At 40.0% G+C, this 26,374-nt stretch overlaps 2 protein-coding genes across 2 annotated transcripts in view; both read right to left on the bottom strand.

Moving 5' to 3' along the window:
* Positions 1 to 17,942, bottom strand: part of KIAA2026 (KIAA2026 ortholog) — a 106,793-nt gene extending 88,851 nt beyond the window's left edge. The window contains exon 1 of the mRNA XM_052644927.1: positions 17,359 to 17,942. Within this exon, the coding sequence (XP_052500887.1) occupies positions 17,359 to 17,942 (584 nt within the window). The remainder of the gene's footprint in view (positions 1 to 17,358) is intronic.
* A 4,834-nt stretch (positions 17,943 to 22,776) lies between these two features.
* On the bottom strand, positions 22,777 to 26,122 carry RANBP6 (RAN binding protein 6). Its single transcript, XM_052645282.1, has one exon. It carries the CDS (start codon positions 26,120 to 26,122, stop codon positions 22,805 to 22,807), a length of 3,318 nt encoding a protein of 1,105 aa, XP_052501242.1. The 3' UTR covers positions 22,777 to 22,804.
* Between the last annotated feature and the right edge of the window lie 252 nt (positions 26,123 to 26,374).

Raw genomic sequence — 26,374 nt, 5'->3', positions numbered from 1 at the left:
AAGTGATATCTGATGGGATAGGTGATTTTGTAACTATTCGTAAAAAAGGACTCACATGCCAATTCGGTGGTGGTCTGCTGCAGAGTTGGAGGCACTGAGTGCAGCAGTGGGTGCATGGGACCTTTTGAAGGAGGTCACCATTATCTTCATTACCTTCACCATAGTTTGAAGTAAAGTGAAGTTGCTCAGTCAAGTCCAACTCTTTGCGACCCCATGGACTGTAGCCCACCAGGCTTCTCCATCCATGGAATTTTCCACCCAAGAGTACTGGAGTGGGTTGCCATTTCCTTCTCCAGGGGATCTTCCTGACCCAGGTATCAAACCCGGGTCTCCTGCCTTGCAGGCAGATGCTTTACCTTCTGAGCCACTTTGGAAGGGGCTGAGCCACCAGAGAAGCCCCCACCATAGTTTAGCCCCAGGTAAATAACAGCCCCACCCATCCACAGAAAATTGAATTAAAGATTTACTGAGCCTGGCCCCACCCATCAGAACAAGACCAGTTTCCCCCTCTGTCAGTCTTTCCCATCAGGAAGCTTCCATAACCTCTTATCCTTCTTCATCAGAGGGCAGGCAGACTGAAAAACCACAATGACAGAAAACTAACCAATCTGATGACATGGACCACAGCTTTGTCTAACTCAATGAAACTATGAGCCATATTGTATAGGGCCACCCAACGGGCAGGTCATGGTGGCGAGTTCTGACAAAACATGGTCCACTGGAGAAGGGCAAACCATTTCAGTATTCTTGCCTTGAGAACTCCATGAACAGTATGAAAAGGCAAAAAGAGAGTTCACTGAAAGATGAACTCCCCAGGTCAGCAGGTGCCCAATATGCTACTGGAGATCCGTGGAGAAATAACTCCAGAAAGAATGAAGAGACAGAGCCAAAGCAAAACCACCACCCAGTTGTGGATGTGACTAGTGATGGAAGTAAGGTCTGATGCTGTAAAGAGCAATATTGCATAGGAACCTGGAATGTTAGGTCCATGAATCAAGGCAAACTGGAAGTGGTCAAACAGGAGATGGCAAGAGTGAACATCAACATTTTAGTTATCAGCGAACTAAAATGAACTGAAATGGGTGAATTTAACTCAGATGACCATTATATCTACTACTGTGGGAAAGAATCCCTTATAAGAAATGGAGTAGTCATCATAGTAAACAAGAGAGTCCAAAATGCAGGACTTGGATGCAATCTCAAAAATGAGAGAACGATTTCTGTTTGTCTCCAAGGCAAACCATTCAATATCACAGTAATTCAAGTCTATGCCCCTACCAGTAATGTTGAAGAAGCTGAAGCTGAACAGTTCTATGAAGACCTACAAGACCTTCTAGAACTAACACCCAAAAAAGATGTCCTTTTCATTACAGGGGACTGGAATGCAAAAGTAGGAAGTCAAGAAATACCTGGAGTAACAGGCAAATTTGAAATTTGGCCTTGGAGTACAAAATGAAGCAGGTCAAAGGCTAAAAGAGTTTTGCCAAGAGAACGCACTAGTCATAGCAAACACCCTCTTCCAACAACACAAGAGAAGACTCTACACATGGACATCACCAGATGGTGAGTATCAAAATCAGATTGATTATATTCTTTGCAGCCAAAGATGGAGAAGCTCTATACAGTCAGCAAAAACAAGACCGGGAGCTGACTGTAGATCAGATCATGAACTCCTTATTACCAAATTCAGACTTAAATTGAAGAAAGTAAGGAAAACCACTACACCATTCAGGTATGACCTAAATCAAGTCCCTTACAATTATACAGTGGAAGTGACAAAGAGATTCAAGGGCTTAGATCTGATAGACAGAGTGCCTGAAGAACTATGGAGGGAGGTTCGTGACATTGTAGAAGAGGCAGGGATCAAGACCATCCCCAAGAAAAAGAAATGCAAAAAGGCAAAATGGTTGTCTGAGGAGGCCTTACTGATAGCTGTGGAAAGAAGAGAAGCAAAGGCAAAGGAGAAAAGGAAAGATATATCCATCTGAATGCAGATTTCCAAAGAATAGCAAGAAGAGATAAGAAAGCCTTCCTCGGTGATCAATGCAAAGAAATAGAGGAAAACAATAGAATGGGAAAGACTAGAGATCTCTTCAAGAAAACTAGAGATACCAAAGGAACAAATCATGCAAAGATGGGCTCAATAAAGGACAGAAAAGACACAGACCTACCAGAAGCAGAAGATATTAAGAAGAGGTGGCAAGAAAACACAGAAGAACTATACAAAAAAGATCTTCATGACTCAGATAATCAAGATAGTGTGATCACTCACCTAGAGCCAGATATCCTGGAATGCGAAGTCAAGTGGGTCTTAGGAAGCATCACTACGAACAAAGTTAGTGGAGATGATGGAATTCCAGTTGAGCTATTTCAAATTCTAAAAGGTGATTCTGTGAAAGTGCTGCACTCAGTATGCCGACAAATTTGGAAAACGCAGCAGTAGCCACAGGACTAGAAAAGGTCAGTTTTCATTCCAATCCCAAAGAAAGGCAATACCAAACAATGTTCGAACTGTTGCGCAATTACACTCATCTCACAAGCTAACAAAGTAATGCTCAAAATTCTCCAAGCCAGGCTTCAACAGTACGTGAACCGTGGACTTCCAGATGTTCAAGCTGGATTTTGAAAAGGCAGAGGAACCAGAGATCAAACTGCCAACATCCGTTGCATCATCGAAAAGCAAGAGAGTTCCAGAAGAACATCTACTTCTGCTTTATTGACTACACCAAAGCCTTTGATTGTCTGGATCACAACAAACTGTGGAAAATTCTGAAAGAGATGGGAATACTAGACCACCTGACCTGCCTGCTGAGAAATCTGTATGTACGTCAGGAAGCAACAATTAGAACTGGACGTGGAACAACAGACTGGTTCCAAATCAGGGAAGGAGTACGTCGAGGCTGTATATTGTCACTCTGCTTACTTAACTTATATGCAGAATACATCATGTGAAATGCCAGGCTGGATGAAGCTAGAATCAAGATTTCCAAGAGAAACACCAATAACCTCAGGTATGCAGATGACACCACCCTCATGGCAGAAAGCAAAGAACTACTAAGATCCTGTTGATAAAATTGAAAGAAGAGAGTGAAAAAGTTGGCTTAAAACTCAACATGCAGAAAACTAAGGTCACGCATCTGGTCCCATCACTTCATGGCAAACAGATGGGGGGAAGAATGGAAACAGTGACAAACTTTATTTGGGGGGCTTCCAAAATCACTGTAGATGGTGACGGCAGCCATTAAATCAAAAGACACTTGCTCCTTGAAAAAAAAAGTTATTACCAACTTAGACAGCATATTAAAAAGCAGAGACACTACTTTGCCAACAAAGATCCATCTAGTCAAAGCTAAGGTTTTTCCAGTAGTCACGTATGGATGTGAGAGTTGGACTATGAAGAAAGAAGCACGTCGAAGAATTCATGCTTTTGAATTGTGGTGGTGGAGTCACTTGCGAGTACCTTGGACTGCAAGGAGATCCAACCAGTCCATCCTAAAGGACATCAGTCCTGAATATACATTCATTGGAAGGACTGATGGTAAGCTGAAACTCCAATATTTTGGCTACCTAATGCAAAGAACTGATTCATTGGAAAAGACCCTGATGCTGGGAAAGACTGAAAGCGGAAGAAGAGGACGACAGAGGATGAGACGGTTGGATAGCATCACCGACTCAATGGACATGAGTTTGAGTGAACTCCAGGACTTCGTGATAGACAGGAAGGCCTGGCATGCTGCAGTCCATGGGGTCGCAAAGAGTCGGATATGACTGACTGAACTGAAAAAATTAAAAATAGTTATCCTACCATTTACACACTTGCCAAAAAATCTTTAGAAATAACAGTTGATTTCAATTTCATTACCAACCAAATTCCCTACCATGGAATTAGTAAGTAGAAGAAGTTATTAATATACAGGCAGTTGTATCATTATCAGGGATTCAGATAAACTGGAGGATATTAATGGTTCTCATACTTGTTCAGTGCTCTCTGGCTCACCATGAAATAATGTCATGTTTAACATTAATTTTTTTTAAAAAACCTTTTATTTAGCTTGTTATGATGTTTAAGATTATGTTCTTATAAGTACCTATCAGATACAAATATAGGTTTGGGTCTATAAAAATCAAGCTGACAAATTAAGCATAACTAACTGATACTGTCAATATGTACTTGCAATATAATAATTATATTTGTCCTATTCATTTTTTTTTTGGTGACTGGTAAACAAAGTTGTAGAAAATAACTTGGAAGATATAGTCATTTAAATAGGCAAAATTCTGTATTTAACACAGTTTTTTCCCCCGAGAACTGGAAGACTGAAATTATCCACTTATAGAAACAAAATTAAGTCCAACTTAAATTATTTAGATATTTAAACATGGCACATTATCCAAGTTATTTAGCAAAAGAAAACATTGTCTCTTCTTTATAGCATTATTCTAAGATTTTTGCTTTAATAAAAAATCCTTTTATATAATGTAAACAGATACATTTCTATTTAATCCTTCACCAAATCTGCTAAAAGAAGCAAAGTCAAATGTAAAATTAAAATCTATTAACTAAGCTTAAAATTAAGGGATGGGAAAACATCAAACTGATGTTAGTTTTCTCTTCTAATTCATCCCATCTATATGTCTCTTGTAATTCTCTAGCTTAAAAGCTTTTAACTTAATAACTCACTAACAAGGAATATCAAACTTTCTATTAGCACAGCATATTAGACCCTTTAAGATCTGGCTCCATAATCTGGCCCTTCCAGTCACAGCTGTCATTACTTTTCTATATATAACTAGCACTCTAGCCAAACTAAACTACTGACCATTCCCTAACTACATATAGTGACTCTCCTGCCTCTGAACTTTTGAGTATGCTATTCTTGTTGACTGGAATGACCTTCACATCAATTTAGTTTATCAGCTTCTGTCTTTTCATTTTCATCTTGAACCCCTCTACACTGTTGATCAAATAATAAGCATTGTAAATATATTTTGACCATAAGGAAAATTACCCATCTTTCTACATTAACCATACACTACCTTCTATTATGCTTTTATTTATTGTATCCATTCTTTAAGAGAGGATATGGTATCTGAACTCAATTAATATATGCTAAGTTTCTCTGCCCTTGAAGAGCTGGTTTCTAGAAGTACAAAAGCATCAGAAAATCTTAAACTTGGGGGGGGGGGCAAACAGATAGCTTCAATATCATGATATTCAAAATCTTCAATACAAATCATATGAATACAAAAAGTGGGTTAAGAACAGAGGAATATACCTAACCCAAGCTGAAACAAAGGCAGAAGAAATTGTGTAACTCTCCTTAGGAGATAACAACTTTGCTGAATATTTTATAAAAAGCAGCAATTCTGACTTGATATAACTGAGTATTTATTTGATTTTGATAAGCTCATTTATTTCATTAACTGAAGAATTACCAAACAATTAATATCACAATACAGACAGACACATAACTACCACAGAATTTTTAAGTGCTATAACCAAATGCAAAGCGAAGAATCATGGAATGCAGTGAAAAAACAATTCTGTATCAGACTTCATAGAAGAGGTAAAATCGGAGCTGAGCCTCAGATATAATTAGGATTTCACTAGACATAGAAAAAAGAAGAGAAGTAGAAAAGAAGACACTCCTGATGTTTTGAAATTGCTCTGAATTTGATGAAGTTAATGGCAACAACTGGAAATTGAATTCCAGAGAAAGTCAATGTCTAGTTCAACACAAGTGTCGGTGTCAAAACCAGAATTAAACTCACTTTACTTCCGAAGTTAAGATATCTTCAGTGCAGTAAGTCATATATTAACTTTCAGAGTCCGGAATACCAAGGGGGCTATTTCTAAAACATTTTTCCTCTTAATTTAATGCAGAGCAAAACTACTACTTAGTAAACAAGTCTCTCTGAACACCAAAGAGTATAAACATGGGCATAATGTAAGACTATCTTCAGGTACTATTCAAATTCTGTTATTTCTGTTAAAAGCCTAATTCTTCCTTCATTTAATTGGAATTTTCTCTACTTTAACCAAACATCATCATAACTTATTAAGTGTTTGTTAATTCTGTGTCTTAAAATTACGGTTCTTAACTTATTTTGGGTCCATGCTCCTCTGCTGACCTAATAAAAAGTTTTGTACCCTCTCCCTAGATAAAATGTAGGCACCAATCCACACTACCACACACACTTTTGCATACGTTACGGGGTAGGGATGGTTTAGAACTCTAATTTTTAAATATTATAAAGGCTTGGAACTCAAACTTAACTATAAAAGAAAAGCATAAAATTTAAAAAACAAAAGACTATGAGGTCAACTAGTACATCACTTTGCCTGATATAGTGCAGAGCAAAGCTATGAGAGCTAACCTAGATCTCTTTTCATTGTTCCCCCAAATCAAATAACGAACATAAGGAATACCATTATTATCCACAGCTGATTTATGATGTAAGATCATACAAATAGGCTTAAATGCATAGAAGTGACAGGAATAGAATCTTGGATCTTTAATTTCAGGCTTTTTAAAATTCTGGTATTATTTAACACATTAGCCCTATGTAACAGGAATTACTCAGAGTATTTTAATTCTAAATTAGAGATTGATCTGTGTAATATTCTATGGTAAACATGTGACGTTCAAGGTCTCTCCATTCTTTTTTCAAAGGAACAGAAATGCAAACACCAATATCATGTGTCCCCACCCCTCCCCCAACACTATCCCTCACTTGTTACCACTTCTTCAAGCTGTATGTATTTCACAGGAACACGACTATATGAAATTTGCTTCTTAATTCTTTCCTACCGTCCCTTCATTCTGCCTAAAGGTTGACAAGTGTAAAAGAATAATTTTTTAAAAAATACTTCAATGAAAGAAATTTTAAATTCTGAGGTGAAATCAATCATGAAACATTGTTACTATATCCTGAAGTATCAGTCCTGAAACTTTATTTTGCATAAAAATCATTTAGGAGTTTATTAAAAATGTAGCTTCCTTATCCCCACCGTAAGATACTGGGTTAACAGATTTAAGCATGCTATTCTGGGGCCAAGGTCTCTGCCTTTAACACAATTCAAACTATGGTTATTTAGGAAACACTGAGAGGCATAGCCCCAAAACCTTTTAAAATGACCAGTACAACTTATAGCTACCTACTACTTAATTTTTAATCAAAATTTATAGAAGTCAATAGCAACAAGCCAAGCAGAAAAAGTCCCTGCCTGCATAGATTTTATATTCTAGTGAGACAGGAGAAAAAGATATATAATTAAATCATATTATATACTACGTTTCAATAAATGCTCTGAAGGAAGACAAAGAACCTTAAGAAAGGATAGAGACTGACCAGACAGAGGGAAAATTTGCATATAAGGTAGCAACAAAGTAGAAAGTGAGGAAGACAGAAAATGAGCTTATCTGTGGGAAGAGTCAAATTTAAACCTGCTTTTCCTCAAGCACAAGTATTTGAAGATAGATATAAAATGTTTTATATGTTCTATTTTGTTTACTGATTGTATTTTAATATTTTTATCTTCCAATTTTAGTAACTCATATGTTAAAAATTGGGCTCGTGGGCGAACACGGAAACAGTTCACATTTATGTCTATGGGGAAACGATTCTATGTAATGTAAGTTTTTGAGATGATCTGCTTCTTTCCTTAGCGCCAAATGAAATGGATTTGTCCTTATTTTATGAAGACACAAGAACAGACCCTGAATTCGCTAGGAATTCTATTTTTAGCAGAATCTTGGTGTACCTTACTGCATTTGTTAAGCAAGCTACCACTGAAATTGAAAACAAGTTTAAGAACATAAAACGTGAAATGCTGCAGGGAAAGTAATTCCAATATTCTACTTGCATGCACATTTTGTAAGAGAGATTTTCTTTCTAATCTCAACCATAAAAAACTGAAAATATACATACATCATTACCATAAAGGTCAATGTACTAGGCTAGTATAAATTGTAGAACTGAAACAAAACTATTTACCTTTAAAGCTTTTGCAAACTTAAACTGTAGTAATTATAAACCGGCATGTTACCATTTGAAAGAAACCTTATGTCTAGCAGATGAGACATATCTGAAGGATATGTCCTTCAAACATATCTGAAGGAAAAAGGGGGATATCTTGTGGAAAGAGAAGCTCTCCAAAACACTTCATGTGCTAAACAGTCAGTTCAAAGACTTTATGCAATTTTATCTTGGCATAGTTTTTTTCACTGATTCTAACTTAAGGGCAAAGTTTTTTTCACTGATTCTAACTTAGAAGGCTTAAACTTCCACAAAAGAGCAATATTAGTAAAGTAGTACTTACAAGGTAGAACAAGAGGTAAATAGTTTTACCTTAAACTAGTTTATCTCAATTTGTATTCTCATCTTTTTTTCTCTTTTAGAGGGATGCCTAGAGAGAAATGAACAAGCCTGAATTTCCAGATATACTACCATTGAAGAGATATAAAACAAGCTATCAGAAGAGTTATTTTTGTCTGAAGGTACATTCATCATTTGCAGCCATGAAATTAAAAGACGCTTACTCCTTGGAAGGAAACTTATGACCAACCTAGATAGCATATTCAAAAGCAGAGACATTACTTTGCCAACAAACATCCGTCTAGTCAAGGCTATGGTTTTTCCAGTAGTCATGTATGGATGTTAGAATTGAACTATAAAGAAAGCTGAGCACCGAAGAATTGATGCTTTTGAACTGTGGTGTTGGAGAAAAGAGTCTTGAGAGTCCCTTGGACTGCAAGTAGATCCAACCAGTCCATCCTAAAGGAGATCAGTCCTGGGTGTTCATTGGAAGGACTGACGTTGAAGCTGAAACTCCAATACTTTGGCCACCTGATACAAAGAGCTGACTCATTTGAAAAGACCCTGATGCTGGGAAAGATTGAGGGCAGGAGGAGAAGGGGACGACAGAGGATGAGATGGTTGAATGGCATCACCGACTCGATGGACATGGGTTTGGATGAACTCTGGGAGTTGGTGATGGACAGGGAGGCCTGGCGTGCTGTGGTTCATGGGGTCGCAAAGAGCTGGACATGACTGAGTGACTGGACTGAACTGAACTGAACATTCAGATGGCTCTACTCAAAACCTTTAAATATGAAAGCTTGAAATGAGTTCTTAATACTAGCTATTTCAAGCATTTCAAACCATACCTACAAAATCTGAAGATTTTATATTTTGAATGATATTATAAAAAGTAACAACAATAACACATGATCAGGGTTTCCCAGGTGGTGCTAGTGGTAAAATAACCTGCCTGCCAGTGCAGGAGACGTAAGAGACACAGGTTTGATCCCTGGGTCTGGAAGATCTCCTGGTTGAGGGCATGGCAACCCACTCCAATATTCTTGCCTGGCGAATTCCATGGACAGAGGAGCCTGGCAGGCAGCAGTCCAGGGGATTGCAGAATTAGACATGACTGAAGCAACTAAGCATGCATGCATATATTGTAAAAAAAAATAAAAAATACAAAGTGGATGGGAAAATTAATCACCCACAGTTACACCACCCACTTACTGCATCTAACATGACTGTACTGTCTTACAACTTTGATAATACATATTTTTAACCCAATTCTTTTTCAAAGTTGTAGATTCTAATTTCCTTTAAATATAATCTTTTATTAACTATAAAACAGAAAATCTGACATATAGAAAAATTTAAAAGTAAAATGAATAACCACTATTAACACTTTATTGGTTTTCATAAGTCTTTTTTTCCCAAAGTGTATATATTTAATATCTTGATTTTAAGCACAATTAATTGTGGAACATTCACTGGTCCCCAGTGGAAGATGATGTAACAAAGAGCTTGGTTATAAGCTAATACCACCACTGGGGTTTATTAGTGCTTCCCATTAAAAAAGAAGAACAACCTCTTCAAGTAATTTAAAATACATTTTAAAGATTCATATTATTGTGGAAGCTCCCTGGAAATGAAAACAGCTATTATTTGTTCTCTACTCTTGTGGAGAGAACCTAGAGATCATTTGAGGGCTAAAACACAAATACAAAAAGAACATAATCTTCTCTCCAAAAATGTGATTTCTTTTCCTTGCTCTAATTTTTTTCTTAGAAATAAAAATAATTACAAGGGCACAAATACAATGAGAAACAAACTTTGAGGCAAAACACCTTACAGTCTATTAGGGCTTTTTTTTTTTTTACTGTATTAGATTTAAATCATTTTCAAATGAAACAAAATCTCCTAAAATACTAAAGCCTGTAACTTTACTATATTCCAACTGATACTTTTTATTTATTCCACAATGGGTTTTTTTTTTTTTTTTTTTTTTTGGTGCACAGGCTTATTAGCTGCTTCATGGCATGTGGGATCTTCCTGGACCAGTGACTAAACTTGTGTTATCTTGCGTCGGCAGGCAGATTCTTTACCACGGAGACACCAGGGAAGCCCTTATTTACTCCAGAATAAACTTTTCAGCTTTATTAACTGCCTTTTCTCAATTAAGCATTTCAACTTTTAATATACATTATACACACTTTAATCATATTTTTCTAATCTTTCCAAATTGAAGACAAATCCTTACACAAGGTTCTGTCTTGGATCCCCTTGTATTTTTACTAGACTCTATCCTGGGCCTTCCCTCCTATTTCTTCAACCATTCTCCTTTTGCAGGTTAATTCCTAATTAAACACCTCTAATCTAGCACCAGCCACTCTGCTGAGCTCCATATTCAGCCTTCTAATAATTCTCAGCTGCCTATCTTCAAATGCATGCCTCCTTTCACATTCCCTCAGCATCACCATCACTTGGGCTCAAATTTATTCTATTTTGGACATCATCCTCTCCATCGCACCCACATCCAGTAGCTTGCTACTGTACTACTTTTACTTGCAGAATTTACTCTTATAGCTTTATCTGCCTATTTATTTCTACTGCTTATTATTTTTTGATGGTATTAACTCAAGAGCCTTTTAATAGGGTTCCTTCATTCTCTCTTCTTCCATTTTAGCCCTCAAACCTCAAAATAGTAGTACAATCATGTCACTCCCTTAGCTAAAAATTGTGATGAATCCACACTGCCTACATTATAAATTCCTTAGCAAGCAATCAAGGCCCTCCGTAATTACTGTTGCTGTTGTTCAGTCGCTAAGTCGTGTCTGACTCTTTGTGACCCCATGGACTGCAGCACACCAGGCTTCCCTGTCCTTCACTATCTCCCTGAGTTTGCTCAAATTCTTGCCCATTGAGTCCGTGATACTATCTAACTATCTCACCCTCTGTCACCCCCCTCTCCTTTTGCCATCAATCTTTCCCAGCATCAGGGTCTTTTTGAACGAATCCTCCATAATTAGTCCCAGCTTATCTTTCTAGACTTATCTGCCACTACAAGATCTCATCATTCTAACCAACCACTGGATATAAACCACTCCTCTGCAATATGCCCTCTCCTGCCTCCATACATGTAATTGTTTGTTTACTTACCACCTTGAAGTTAGGGATAAAGTCATGTTTATCATTGTAACCACAAAGCTTCACAAACTACCCATCATAGGATAGGTCAAATAATTGTCTCATGAACTCTTAAACTTCACCTATCAATAGACTACTCACCTTTCAAAATTATGATCTCTAAAACAAAATCTAATGAAGTATTTTTTTCAATCCCAGCTTTCCCACCTCCTTCGAGTAGTTGATCCCTCCCTTGTACTTTCATAAAACTCTATAATAAAGCTCATCACAGTAGTCCTCAAAGAATGCACCCTTAGAATATATAGTTAATCCTTGAACAAAAGATGTTTTAACTGCTTGAGTCCACTTAAACACAGGTCTTTTTCAACAGTAAATACTACAGCACTACACAGCCCTCAGTTGGATTCAGCTGGTTGAATCTGCAGATTCAGAACCCCAGATAGGAAAGAACCAAGTACATGCATTTGAATTGTGATGTTGGAGAAGACTCGAGAATCCCTTGGACTGCAAGGAGATCAAATCAATCAATCCTAAAGGAAATCAACCCTGAATACTCATTGGAAGGACTGATGCTGAAGCTGAAGCTCCAATACTATAGCCACCTGATGAGAAGAGCTGACTCATTGGAAAAGACCCTGATGCTGAGAAAGATTGAGGGCAGGAGGAAAAGGGGACGACAGAGGAAGAGATGGTTGCATGGCATCATTGACTCAATGAACATCAGTTTGAGCAAACTTCGGAAGATGGTGAAGGACAGGGAAGCCTGCCGTGCTGCAATCCATAGGGTCCCAAAGAGTCAGATACGACTGAGCAACAGAACAATGAAATATATGGAGGGTCTATGCAGTGTAACGGAGAAGGCAATGGCACCCCACTCCAGTACTCGTGCCTGGAAAATCCCATGGATGGAGAAGCCTGGTAGGCTGCAGTCCATGGGGTCGCTGACGGTCGGACACGACTGAGCGACTTCACTTTGACTTTTCACTTTCGTGCATTGGAGAAGAAAATGGCAACCCACTCCAGTGTTCTTGCCTGGAGAATCCCAGGGACGGGGGAGCCTGGTGGGCTGCCGTCTATGGGGTTGCACACAGTCGGACATGACTGAAGTGACTTAGCAGCAGCATGCAGGGTAAAGTTAGATGCAGATTTTAAACTGCATCAAAACCAACATATACCACCAAAAATCCAAAAATGATTATGTTTGCCCAGTTTGTAGGGAGAAAAATCTGAGGAGCTAGGCAGAATCTCATCATTAAGGGTTTCCTTCCATAATTTCTTTTAAACCTTTTTTATCCCCAAGCAAAAAATCATACAACTAAATATATCGATATCTCAGGATGCACTATAAACAGTCCCATGACTTCCAGGTGTTTTGACAATGGATCAAGTCTGAAAATCAGTTTCAACATATTTAAACCCTTTACCATAACTGTATGTAAACCTCTTGGGCCAAGAACTGTCCCTTAAGTCACAGAACAAAGCAGGAGCTCAAAAAACATTTTGTTAGTTGAAATCCTTCCTCCATCCTTTCATCACTGCACTTAAAACATTTTCTGAATCTTCTTAAATAGCACTTTTTTTAAAGAATGGCAACTATAATAAATAGAATTGCATGGCGTATCAAGCACTAACATTCTATAATTCTGAACAAGAAGTAAATCCAGATTCTATTAGCAAAGGTACTCAATTTTTAAAGATTTACGTAAAAAAGATAGAATTACACATTCCACTGGGAGTTGAACTACTAGGGAATAAGAAACACCTTGTTAAAATCCCCAGTTAATTTCTGGGTTTTGATCTGAGTTGAGAATAAGCAAGCCAACAAATTTCAAATTTAACTAAGGAGATTAAAATCAGTGTACAAAATCCATATGTAGTTCAATTACTACTTGTACTTGGAAACCGGTTTTTAAATTTCTGAAGCTTCATAATGATGCTTTTGTATTTTCACGTCCAACTAAAAAGCAATTACAAAACTAAGTAATCTTTACCTATATTTAAGAAAGCCTTTTTTTAAAATAACCCCTTATATGTGCCTCTCTTTAACAGCAACTTAACTCAGAAATCAACAAAGATATATCATGTTCAAGCTTATTTTCACCAAAATATTATTTTAAATGGCCAAAACTAAAACTTCAAGTTCAGCTCTGTTGGGGTCATGGGTGATGCCTATTCTGTAATTACAACTTATTAAAAACTACATAGCAATATTCTTAAAGCTTTCAAAAATATGTTTAAATTTAAAAGCATTCAAAAATATAATTTAAAATTCAGAAGAGGCAAAAATTCTTATTAGGCATAATTTCTATTAAGTATTTTCTATTCCTTTCCACTTATTCGATGATTTTCTCCCTGTTCCTTAATGCTAATTGCTATTTCCCTCCTGGGTGTGTGGGCGTGTTCAGTTAAATCCGATTCTCCGTGACCCCATGGACTGTAGCCCACCAGGCTCCTCTATCCATTGGATTTTCCAGGCAAGAACACTGGAGTGGGTTGCCATTTCCTACTCCAGAGGATCTTCCCAGCCCAGGGACTGAACCATATCTCTGGCGTCTCCTGCACTGGCAGGTGGATTCTTTACCACTAGCACCACCTGGGAAGCCCTCAGTTGCCTCAAATACATGAATGAGATCCTTTCTAAAATATGTAACTGTGAGATTAGATATGCTACTCTTAGTCGTAGTTCTATCACAAATATTATATATATAAAACATTGCTATATATTACTAATATAATTACATATGATTAAATGTCATTTGTAGATCATATACATGTAGTGTTATCAGAAACACAAGACGCAAACCAAAAAACTTAGAAATGTTAACAGGATAAAATAAAAATAAAATATACTAAAGTTGTAATATTTTCTTCCTTCTCCCCAGTTGATCATCCCGCGTACCTGCTGAAAAGCAGACACTACCCTGGAGACCATACTGTGGCCATAGGAAGTACATGTAGTTCCCAGAAACACCTTGCTATCCCATGCCTTGCATTCATTGTAGTTCAATATTCTGGAATGTCTCTCTCAAACCCTCTAAGAAAATCCAGAAGCAATCTTCAATTTGTTTAAGAAATAGTTCAAGTATAAACTTCTCTATACCTTTTAACTCCATTATATTGTAGAATCATCAATCTTTTTAAGTGTCTTTTCCCCTACTCAACTATATACCACTTAAAAGAGTAGAAAACCTCTTTTGATATCTGAATGTCTAGTTCAGACAGATACACATTTGTGCAATCAATACTTTCAAAGAACAGATGAAAACACTGAGATTCAAGTTATACAATCTGCCCAAGGTATATGCCACTGGACTGCTCTGCAATAATGTGACACCCTCTCTATCTGATGTACCTCATTTCTTGCTCAGTAATATATGAAGCAGCTGTAAAATTCTCCTTAAATTTGAAAATAAGGGTTAATTCAGTATCTTACAACTACATATGAAAAGACAAAAGAGAAATTTAATATGTAAGTGTTTTTTATTACTAAAATATGATAAACCACTTATTTAGAAATAAGGTATCTGAATTATCTATTTGCTGAAAATCATACTTATGTGGACAGTCTATAGAGTACTGTTCTGGAACATCTATATATCCTAACTGCATACCAAACAGTTATAATCTATGCTTTTCTTGAAGTGGTGCCCATTCAAAGCATTTATTTAGTAATGACTTGGATTTTAGACTAGTACAGAAAAAGAAATGATTTCCTAGATCTACAACTGTGGTTTGTTGAACCTATTATTTACAAAATGTCTGTACATATCAAATACAAAAAAAGTGAGGGACTCAAAAAGCCTTAATTATCTCTTTGAGATCATCATATTACTATTTACTACTAAACTGCAAGAATTTTATCTCTCCTGGACTAAGAACGTCAGAAATACATTATTATGTTTATAAACAAAAGAATGTTTTAAGTATGGGTGCTATTAGATCATATGGTAATACAGTATTTTGAACTTTAGTCATTAGGAATGATTCAAAACATTCAGAAATTAACCTTTATGTAAAAGAGAAATGGTCTCCCTGCTATTTTGCAGGACTTATATACGCAAAATATATATATACTTATATACCTGTATTCAAACCTATTTGCAACTTCTTAGCACTTTTCATGCAATCATTATCCAGCCTCATTCTAAATCCCTGTTTCTAATCTGCAAAACTAGATGCTTGAACTAGATAAACTCTATGGCTTCTTCCACATCTAGAATCTTGCGACATCAACTTGGAACATATTTTACTACTTAAAAATAATGTGAATGGACTGTTTCTCATGTGAGTCATAACTATAAAACACCGTGAAGACAAGGGTAACAAACACACCACACAAATAAAATGCCACTAAATAAAGTATTAAAAGTAATATACAAATTTGTGAATTATTCTATTACCAAATAATTCAGTATTAAGAAAAGATTCAAGAAGAGGTTCCTTAGTTTAAACAGAGCCGCCCTAATGAGTTGAGCACTAAGTAACCATTGTTTTCAGTAAAAGAAGTCACTGGTAGCCTTGAAAACAGCATAATTGGAAGCCAGCAACAGTTAAGATTATTTTAAAATTACAATTATAAATCAAGGACAGAAAAGTTAACACAACTTTTCAGGAGCTTTTGGATAAAAGCACTGGCACACGTCTCAGTTTCAGATATGAGAATATTCATTTTATTCAACTACCACTACTAGTATCATAATAGTTAAAACTTATCTTGAGCTAACTATATGGGACTGGCACATTCGACTTTACATTTATTAATGCATTTAAGAAACAGCAACCCCATTAACTAGGTACTGTCATTATCCTTATTTTATAGATGAGGAAACTGAGGCCAAAAAGGTAGAGTGACTTGCAAGTTCACTTCCACTAGTAAAGAAAGGGTCAAACAACTGGATCACTTCAACCACAATTTCCAACAACTTTCAATTACTTTTTTATTCCTGACGAATTTCCGCTAGAGAAATTCAATTGGCTCCTATCAATCACAGAATTATAAATTAATGTTTATTTTGGTAGCCTCCTGTGTTACATTATCACTTATTACAAAAGAAAAATAATTGAGTAGATATACGGGTGGAGTATACCTAGAGTGTGAGGAGGGCATGGGCAACCCACTCCAGTATTCTTGCCTGGAGAATCCCCATGGACAGAGGACCGGGCGGGGGTACAGTCAATGGGGTCTTAAAGAGCCGGACACGACTGAGCACACCCACCCACCTAGAGTGTACCGAGAGCATACACACACCTCCTCACCCTCCCACCCACGTAGAGCCACCTGACCTCCCTATGACTTCTGGGAGAATAAACACCAACATCCTAAGCGTATTAAAATTTTTGTGTTGATACAAAAATTCAGTCCTCTCAGAGGAAGCTGAGAGAAAAAACCAAGAATATGCCATAGTAACTGTTAACCATTTAATAACACTATACACTCCGATGACCGAGCTGAGTAGTAAAACGATATAACCTTAAGTTTGAAACCACCTTTTACACGAGCCAACATAAATTCCTAATGATATTTCATTTCAAAAACGTTTAAAATTTTCTTGCCAAAATTGTCTAATAAAAGTTGCAAGGCCATCTTCCATCCCACTAAAACTTTTCCTCTCCCTACTCCTATAATTCTTCCTACGGGCACCTTTTCACTTCCACAAACTTTACCTGCTCTTCAGCGCTCGGTTCCCGGCTTTCTCCTCGGGTTCTTTTCCGTCTGGGCGTGGGGTTCTTTCGGCCCACACCCACCACACCCCTCCGGGCCCCCGCCCAGCACTGCTCCTCCTCCCGGGTTCTGACTCAGCACCTATCAGCGACGCCCCCCGGCCCCTGGCCCAACCCATCCTCGGACACGTGCGAGGGTGTGTTTGTGTCAGTCCATCAGTCCCGCCGGGAACTGGGCTCACTCACCGAGAAAGAAGCGCCAACTTCTGCTCCAGCATCATCTCCAGCTTCTGGCCCTGTTTGGAGATCCAGTGGTCTACTCCATGCTGGCGGTAGCACGTCTCCAGCATCAACCTGAAGTCCGCCACGAACTCGGTGATGCCCCCGTACTGGCCGCTGGCGAACTTCTCCTCCATCTTCAGCAGACACATGCCCTGACCCGGCTGCTGCGGGAGGGCGCGACTGCCCCGGCCTCCGCCGCGCGGCCCCTCGGCCGCCTCTTCTTCCCTCGTGGCAACGCCCCCCAAGGGCTGGAGGAATGGGGCGGTGAGGCCTCGGTGCTTCTCCTGCAGGAACTCGCCCAGGATGCGGTAGCCCTGCTGCAGCTCGTAGGTCAGCTCCTGCTCCTTGCAGCCACCGCCCCCGACCACCATCTCCTCCTCCTCTTCGTCGTCGTCCGCGTCCTCCCTAGAGGAGGCACTCCTTCGGGCCGGCCGTGAGGCCGGGGCCGCTGCCACCAACTCGTCGTCGTCCTCTTCCTCGGCCGCCGCTGGCGGCCGCTCCTCTTCTCCGACCGGCTTCATCTCCCCCGGCTTCCCGGGCACGCTCATGCCTCCGGCAGGCCCAGCTTGGGCGGTGTGCAGGGGCCGCTCGAGGCGCCGGGGCACGCGTGAGCGCGGACCGCTTCCTCAGGGCTCAGGGACGCCGCGCAGCCTCAGCCGCATCGGGCCTTGCTCTTCTCAGCCGCCGGCTCGGCTCGGTGCGCGCGGGGGTCTCGAGCTTGCCGCCGGCGGGGCGGGGTTACATGGGGCGCGGGGGAGGGGGGAGAGAAGAGGAGAGCCTAGGTGCCCTCCTCTCCCCTCCCCCCGGCGCGGCGCGCGCGCACGGCCCTAGCCTGCCTCACCCCTCCGCGCCCCGCCCGGCCGCTCTTAACCCGCCAGGCCTGGCTTGGCCTCCGCGCCCCACCCCCTCCCGGGCCGGCTTGAAGGCAGGGAGGGGGCGAGGAGAAAAGTGGGCTTCTTCTCTAGCCTCCCCGGAGGGCGCCGAAACGCTGGGCCACCACGGCTCGGGCTCCTCCTCCTCTCCCTCACACTCCCGCCCCTCTCTACCTGCGGGGGACCCAGGCAGGAGGAGGTGGCGCGCGGACGGGGCCTGGCGACAACTGTCAGTTAGAAGCCCTACTGGGCGGGGGGAAGAGGAGGGGCCGGGAGAGAAGGGGGAGGGCACTCAGCGCCCCCCCCCCAGCCCCCCCGCCCCGGCTCTCCAGGTTGGGGCGAGCTGTGGAAAGAAGCAAAGAAAGAGGCACCGTCGCCGTCGACGGTGAGCATGCGTAGTAGAACACTACCACCCCCACTTCACGTACCGCTACGTGAAAGCCAGGACTTCGTCTCAGCTTCAGGCCCTGAGGCCTGGTAGGTTGCGCGGAGCAATGATGTCATCAGCTTGTAGCCAACTGGAAGGGGCGGAGTGAAGAGAGAAGCAAAGCGGCGGCTGGGCTTTGCTCGCCACCGCCTGAGTGGGAGGCTGAAAGGGTTTTAGAAGTGGGCTGTGCTAAAAGGGTATTTGTTCCGCGAGACCCCTGTTAGCAATAAAAGCTAAAATTAGTCCGGCAGGCGCTTGCTAGACAACTTTCGTTGATGGAAAGTGAATTGTAAGTAGACATAGAATGTAAATCCTATCCTATTGTAAAAAGTTTCCCTTTGCACACTCCCATCCTCCACCCCCGTGACTGCTAGTTTTTCAACGTAGAATTGGAATTTTGTAAAGTTTAGAAAGGTTCAAGGACTTGATTAATTGGAACAAATGTTCACATGCAAAAGAAAAAGAGATGATGTGTAGAACTCGAATTTCTAAAGCTCCTGTCCCCGTCTTAACATCAGTTCCTATTTTGGAAGTTAATCCCATGTTTTCCGTTAAAGTGAAAAGACATCCCCACCTTCTCAATTTTTGACATCTGGCATCTGGTCCCATCACTTCATGGGAAATAGATGGGGAAACAGTAGAAACAGTGGCAGACTTTGGCTCCAAAATCACTGCAGATGGTGACTGCAGCCATGAAATTAAAAGACGCTTACTCCTTGGAAGAAAAGTTTTGACCAACCTAGATTGTATATTCAAAAGCAGAGACATTACTTTGCCGACTAAGGTCCGTCTAGTCAAGGCTATGGTTTTTCCTGTGGTCATGTATGGATGTGAGAGTTGGACTGTGAAGGGAAGGCTGAGCGCCGAATAATTGATGCTTTTGAACTGTGGTGTTGGAGAAGACTATTGAGGGTCCCTTGGACTTCAAGGAGATCCAATCAGTCCATTCTGAAGGAGATCAACCCTGGGATTTCTTTGGAAGGAATGATGCTAAAGCTGAAGCTCCAGTACTTTGGCCACCTCATGCGAAGAGTTGACTCATTGGAAAAGACTGTGATGCTGGGAGAGATTGGGGGCAGGAGGAGAAGGGGACGACCGAGGATGAGATGGTTGGATGGCATCACTGACTCGATGGACGTCAGTCTGAGTGAACTCCGGGAGTTGGTGATGGACAGGGAGGCCTGACGTGCTGCGATTCATGGGGTCGCAGAGAGTCGGACATGACTGAGACTGAACTGAACTGAACTGAACTGAACTGAAGAGTCATGGAAGGGAATGGAACCTCATTTAAAGTCCTTGGGACTTAGTCTTCAAATATTTCAAATTAAAAATGAGTAGGAAGTAACTAACGGTTCCTTAATGCAAATAATACTGTTTTCTCAGGTTCTTTTTCAAAGATGCACATATTCCTTTTTCTGCTCTTGCTTGAAACGTCAAATTACTTTCAAAATTTTAGAAAGTAAACATTTTAAAAGTAAAGATGTGTAACAAAGTGATTGCGATATATTGACTCTTAAGTCTGTTTTACTTCCCGTCAATGTGGACCTTTAAAGCACTGATAAAATTCGAAACTAAAAAGCTTTTTCTTTCCTTTTTTTTTTTTTTGCGGGTTGGGAGGTGTCGAGTATGTTAGATAGTCTTAGGTAAGAGTTAAATGGGGACCCTTTTAAGGTTTTAGGGTATTGACAACCCCCCACACATAAACACACACCCATCATCTAGTTTATCTAGATCTCCTCTTACCTCATCAGACATTTGTAATTTATTAGGCATTTACAGCATTCTCTCTCCTTAGCCCATGAGTGAAAGTCGCTTAGCTGTGTGGACTCTTTGGGACCCTATGGACTATACAGTCCATGGAATTCTCCAGGCCACAATATTGGAGTGGGTAGCCTTTCCCTTCTTCCCAACCAAGGAATCGAACTCAGGTCTACAGGTGTACCTTAAATCAGGAACAAAGACAGACCAGTCTTACTTCAGGGACTGGCAACCAAAAATGTGTCTGACTGGACATCTTTCCTTTCCTTTGTGAAAGCGTAAGAATCTGGAGCCATCCCATCATATATCACCTCCTTCTCTTTAGCTACCAACCATATTTCATGACTCTCAGATAATATTAGCTTACATTTATTGAACCCTGTGCCACTGATCTCTTTATATTCATTACCTTCTTTAATTCTCACAATTAGCCAGGCCTTATGCTTATTTCACTGATGGAAAACTGTTTAGGTTAAAAAAGCAGCTTGCCAAAATTCAAATCTAGGTTTGTCTTCAAAATTCTCCAGGTGCCTAATTCCAAGTCATATGGTAGGTTTTCCAATTTTTCATGCACAAGAATATATGGAATTGGTAGAAATGTTTACCAAAAGCTTCTTAAATAAAGAATATTAATAGACACCTGGATGAGTAGCAGGAAAGTTAGCTACATGTCACTGAGAGGCCAATTAACTTCAATCTTAACTATTACGAAAGTAGAATCAGGTCCTTGAACTTTTAAAAAATATAGATAAATGAGAAGAAAAACTGCCTTTCAATCCCACCATCCGTAGAAAACCTCTATTAATACTTTGTGGTGGGGTTTTTCTATTTATTCATCTATACTTTTAAATTTAATCTTATTAAAATAATGACTATACCCCAACCAATGTCCTTTTCTTTCTTTCCCCTCATTAACAATAAATAACTACAGGGAATGTATAGGAATTGCATATTTAAAATCTCAATTTCATATCTCTGTCCACAGTGGCCTAGATGGCCTGGTCATGAACTGGTAGGAGGGGAAACGGAGATTTTAATATAAAAGGAATTCCAGACCATAAAAAAGAACACAGAAGAGGTACAAACACCAACAGCAGTAACAGCTACCATTTATTAAGCACTTACTAGGTCTTAAATACTCACTAAATACATACACAGTACTCATAACAGCCCAAGGAAATACATTACAGATGTATTTGTTCTTAAATTTTGGATCAATAATTTGCTGAGTAGAAAGCTTTTTTTCTACCCTACAAAAAGCCTGAGATTAAAGACCAACATTGTAATTATTATAAGTTACCCCAAATTTATAGAACTGCTTTCTTAGAATTCACACTTACTGCTAAATGACTGGTCATCTCAAAGCTGTTTTCTTTTTCACGTTTAAAGATTAATTTTGCTTCCCTTTCATGATCACAATTGAACTCTCTTTAATGCTACTAAACAACTGAGTTTCTTCAAAATAGAAATCTATTTAAGCCCCATTTTGAATCAGGGCTTCTCTTGTTGAACTGCTTTGCAGGGAAAAATGGCTTACATACACAATGCAATATTCTGCTCAAACACGTAACAGTGATTGACTCCCACAAATAATCATTTACTCGTCAAATACTGTATTACAGTATGTTATATGCTACCAATGTTAGATGTACCAGGATACCCTTTACAGTAACTGTGGTCCTTAAGAGTCCTGGATAAGTTAAAATAGGCAGACTGATCTGGCTAAGATTTTAAAGTTCTCTTAACTATCAGCTGGACACCTTGGGAAGCAGAATATGGATATGTCTCAGCCTCAGGAGGACATTATTAAAAAGTTCTTATGTATTATGGAGAAAACTCCCCACATCCACTGCAGTATCTCAAAACTTTTCCAATACCAGCATCCTCCCATTACTATGAAATCTAGGAGCATCATAAAGGAGGAATAAGCCTGCCACTATCTTCTTCACTCACAATTCCAAAGAGTTTGTCCTGGAAGTTCTTTTATCCCATCTTTGTGCACTCTTAACATCTTGTGTTAGGCAGCAGGACACCCTGACACCAAGCACACTGCTTGCCCAGCATCAGGAATTTAGACAAATAGCAACAATGTACATACTTCACATCAAATAGAGGAAAGGTGACAAACATTTTAAGACAACAGAAGCACAGGTTATCACCAAGGTCTGTATTTGATAAAACATGCAAGGTAAACAGAGGCTATAACACTGACTAATCATGGAGAAACACTGGGAAGGAATATAAACTGCTTAGCAGGAAGAGAACAGCTCTCTCAATCGTAATGGAATCCACTCACAACACTTACTTAGAGTTACTTTTATGGGGGATGATATTCAAGTAATATTAAAGTGCTTCAAGCAAAATTTAGCAATTCCTGTAAGGCTTCCTGCTGCTCATCATCAAGATGGGAAATGCATTCCAACCATAATTCTTCAGAAGTCTGTACCTGACGTACAACATTAGCTAGGCGTTTGGCACAAGGATCTTCATAGTTAATAGTCTCGTTAATTTTTCCTTCTGCAATTATACTAATTATTTTTGGAAGATTGGAATTATTTGGACCAAGTACAACTGGGTGGTTACTTTCAATTAAGTCACAGAGAAAACTCAAAGTCTGAATAGCTTCCTCTTTATCCTCATGCAGCGGAAGCCATGACAACCAGTGTGGAAGAACTTCATCTACATTTACACAGTTAGGCTTAAACCTCAAAATCTTCCCTACTGCTGAGATACAGTTCTCTGTAGCAATGACATTTTTTTTGGTTTTGGAATTTGCACACTTAATAACTTTTACCAGCAGCGGAACAGCTTCTGAACATAAAGAACGATAATCATCTCCACCAAACTGTGCCATAACACCCAGGCCATAAGCAGCAGCTTGCCTGACTTCAGGGTTGTTGTCACGCATATTTAGTAGCATTGGCCACCGAAAATATTCAACATATTTAAATGAAGTTGGACTGCAGTGCTCTATGATATCATCAAATATGCACAATCCCCACTGTCTGTCTGGCCATGGCCTATTAGAACAAATTAGATTTACAATTAATGGAAGTAGCTGTTCAAACCACGGTAAAATCTTTTCCTTGTAAGTACTAAATAATGAGTGCAAAATATCTGATACTTTGGTCAGAATATAAACATCACATTCATCCTCATCTTGCAGAGACATTTCAACCTGTTGATCATAGTTTTCTTCCTGTCTTTTGACCTGTCTTAGTTCTTGGTTTTTAAAGTGCCCTTCAAGTTTTGCTTTCAGTATTTCTCCCAGTTCTTCCAAGTGTTCATCATTAAGGCACCCATCTCCCATTACTTCAATGGATTTTGCAAAAGAATTCATTATTTCTGAGAGTACATCTGTATCAGGTTCGGTCCCAATAGCCTTGATTAAGGGATCACATATGAATTGCCACATCTGTGCAAGATACTCTGGCCCCCGAATTCTTGCACATTCCAGGAGAAAAGGCAAGGACTCTGCAGCTGCCACTCGAACATTGTCATGGAAATAAAATTTCAGTAAAGGAACCATCAGTTTTACAACTTGTTCTGTATAGTCCATAAATCCTTCTCTTAACTCCTTAGCATAATAAACCAACATCTGGCAAGCAGTTGCTTTTGCTTCAAGTCCTGAAGTTTTAATTCCAAAACTTTGCTGGTCTCCAAGATTTACAAATTGCCATCCATCATCATCACTCATATTCTCCACATCTTGTGTGTCTAAGAGAGCAACATCAGGTTTAGCTGAAGCAGTCTTAATAAGAGGCTCAATAACCAGTGGAAGGTACTGTTGAAAATCACTTCCAAGAATTTTACACATTCTAGCCCATGCTGAAACCATGTAAGAGGTCTGAGGGTCATCATCTTCCATATTATTTAAGTCTGATTGTGTCTTCAACAATAACTGCATCACATTTGATGCATCTTGCATAAATTTTTCCTTACCAACAGCAAGACCAACATGGCTAATGCATTCAATAGTCTTTCCTTTCAGAAGTTTGAGTTCCTTTTGAACAGCAAGCTCAACAGTATGCTTTAGTGAGGGCATAAATATATCATAATATGGTACAAATTTTTCTTCTATTGTATCTGCAACTGAGGCAATGGTTGTCACAAGCTGTTCTAAGGCCAACTTAGTTCCATTGCGAATCAACTCTTGAAGTTTAATCACCAAGATGGAATGTAGATTTCTTACCATACTATCCAAATATAGAACCAGCAATGATTTGGGACAGTCTTCAATAAAAATAATAAGCGCAGAAGCTGCATGTGACTGTACACGCTGATTACCTTGATTTTCCATAGTACGCAACAGAGCTGCAATCACAGTTTCATGGAATTTCTTTTGGAAGTTAGGTGCAAAATCTGTAGCCATCTGTCCAAGTGTAGTACAGGCTGCAGCCCTCACCCTTGGATGAGGATCCTGAAGAAAAAGCAAAACAGAGTTAACTGTTTCATCTAAAATTGATTCCATTTGCTGATGGCATCCTTCTCCAATAGCAGATAAGGCCATTAGTCCAGCATGTCGGTATTTCCAGTCAGGGCTCTGCAGCATCTGCATGATATGCTCCTTAGTCATTGGTAAAACAAGTTTTCCACCGAGCCCACAAGCCAGTCTGTCTAATGCACTCTCAGCAGCAACTGCATTGCTGTCAAAATCATCTTCTTCCATTTCATCAGCATTTACCCAGTCCTCGTCATCTTGTAGATCAACCATCATTGCTAATATATGAGGAACTGCCTGTGCAATAATATTTGTATGTTTTTTCAACATTGGGGTGGCAGTTTCAGACAAGGTCACTATTACTTCAAGTGCCAGCTGGCGTTGCAGATTACTAAGTCTAGAGTCTCCACATAACTTTAGACTCAGTTGCAGAGTATCTTCTAAATAAGGACCCAAATATTTAGGTACAGTATCTGCAATCTCGACAAGGGATTCTAGCACTGAATCATCATCCTGGTAGCATGAATCATTCACGGCCTGTAAGATTCCAGGAAGCAAGTCTGCAAAGTCTTTGAAAAGACCAATATTATTCTCATTAGCAAGTACAAATGCAGCTGCAGCTCTAGCAGATAATGTCCTGATTGCTGGATGTTCTTGATCTTGAATACACTGGTCCAACAACCTTTTGATGATATCCAAATCGTGCCGCTCCTGGTTCCCAAAAATCCCCGGAAAGTGCCAGAAAACGTGAAGTGCAACTTCCCATAGAACCACATTTTTAGAGTAGATTGAATCAACAAGGAACTTCAGACCTTCAGGCCAGTGGTTAGTGCCATCCTCATCTATCAAATTCCTGGCCAGGACTGCAAAAATGTCACAAAGTTTTTTCCTCATACTAGCATGTGTTTCTAACTTAACAGCCAGTATCAGTTCAATCTTGACGTCCCTCTGAACATCAGAAGGCAAATTTGGATAGACTTCCTCAAACCCAGAGGACAAAAGCCGTCGTAGCAGGGCGGCAGCCATTTGTCTCACCTCATAACCTGCTCTTCTATTTCTGACGGCATCTAAGAGGAATGTAGTCTTACACAGACCTGGGATATTTTCATAGATTTCCTCTGCCTGCCGCCGCACCATACAGCTTGGATTGATCAGGTTCTTCAGAAGCTGGTAAAACTCTTGCTTTCCCGACACAGTCGCCGGTACTCCGGCAGACCCGGACGCCGCCATCGCGTTCTGTCAAAGCAACCGCGACGGGGAAGGAGGGCGGGGGTCTGCGTCCCGGAGCAGTGACATCAGCGAGGCGCCGGCGCGGAGGGGCGGGGCGGGGCCGCTTCCTCCCCTGCCGTGGCTCGTCTTGGTCCGGTCTTTGGGAGGCCGGGAGGCCGGTGGCGCGGGACTCGTGGGGTCGTGGTGGGAGCGAGGGTCGCTCTCCATCTGATTTCCAATAAAATGAAAATGCACCTATAGAGAGGAAAAAAT

The sequence above is a fragment of the Budorcas taxicolor genome, chromosome 8 (genome assembly GCF_023091745.1).
Source record: "Budorcas taxicolor isolate Tak-1 chromosome 8, Takin1.1, whole genome shotgun sequence".
In the NCBI taxonomy this organism is placed as follows: domain Eukaryota; kingdom Metazoa; phylum Chordata; class Mammalia; order Artiodactyla; family Bovidae; genus Budorcas; species Budorcas taxicolor.
Note: the sequence above shows the minus strand (reverse complement) of the source record. Positions and strands in the feature narration are given on the sequence as shown.

What these genes read in the sequence shown, in the direction of transcription:
- RANBP6 (XM_052645282.1), bottom strand. Translation starts at nt 26,122, where the DNA reads ATGGCGGCGTCCGGGTCTGCCGGAGTACCGGCGACTGTGTCGGGAAAG.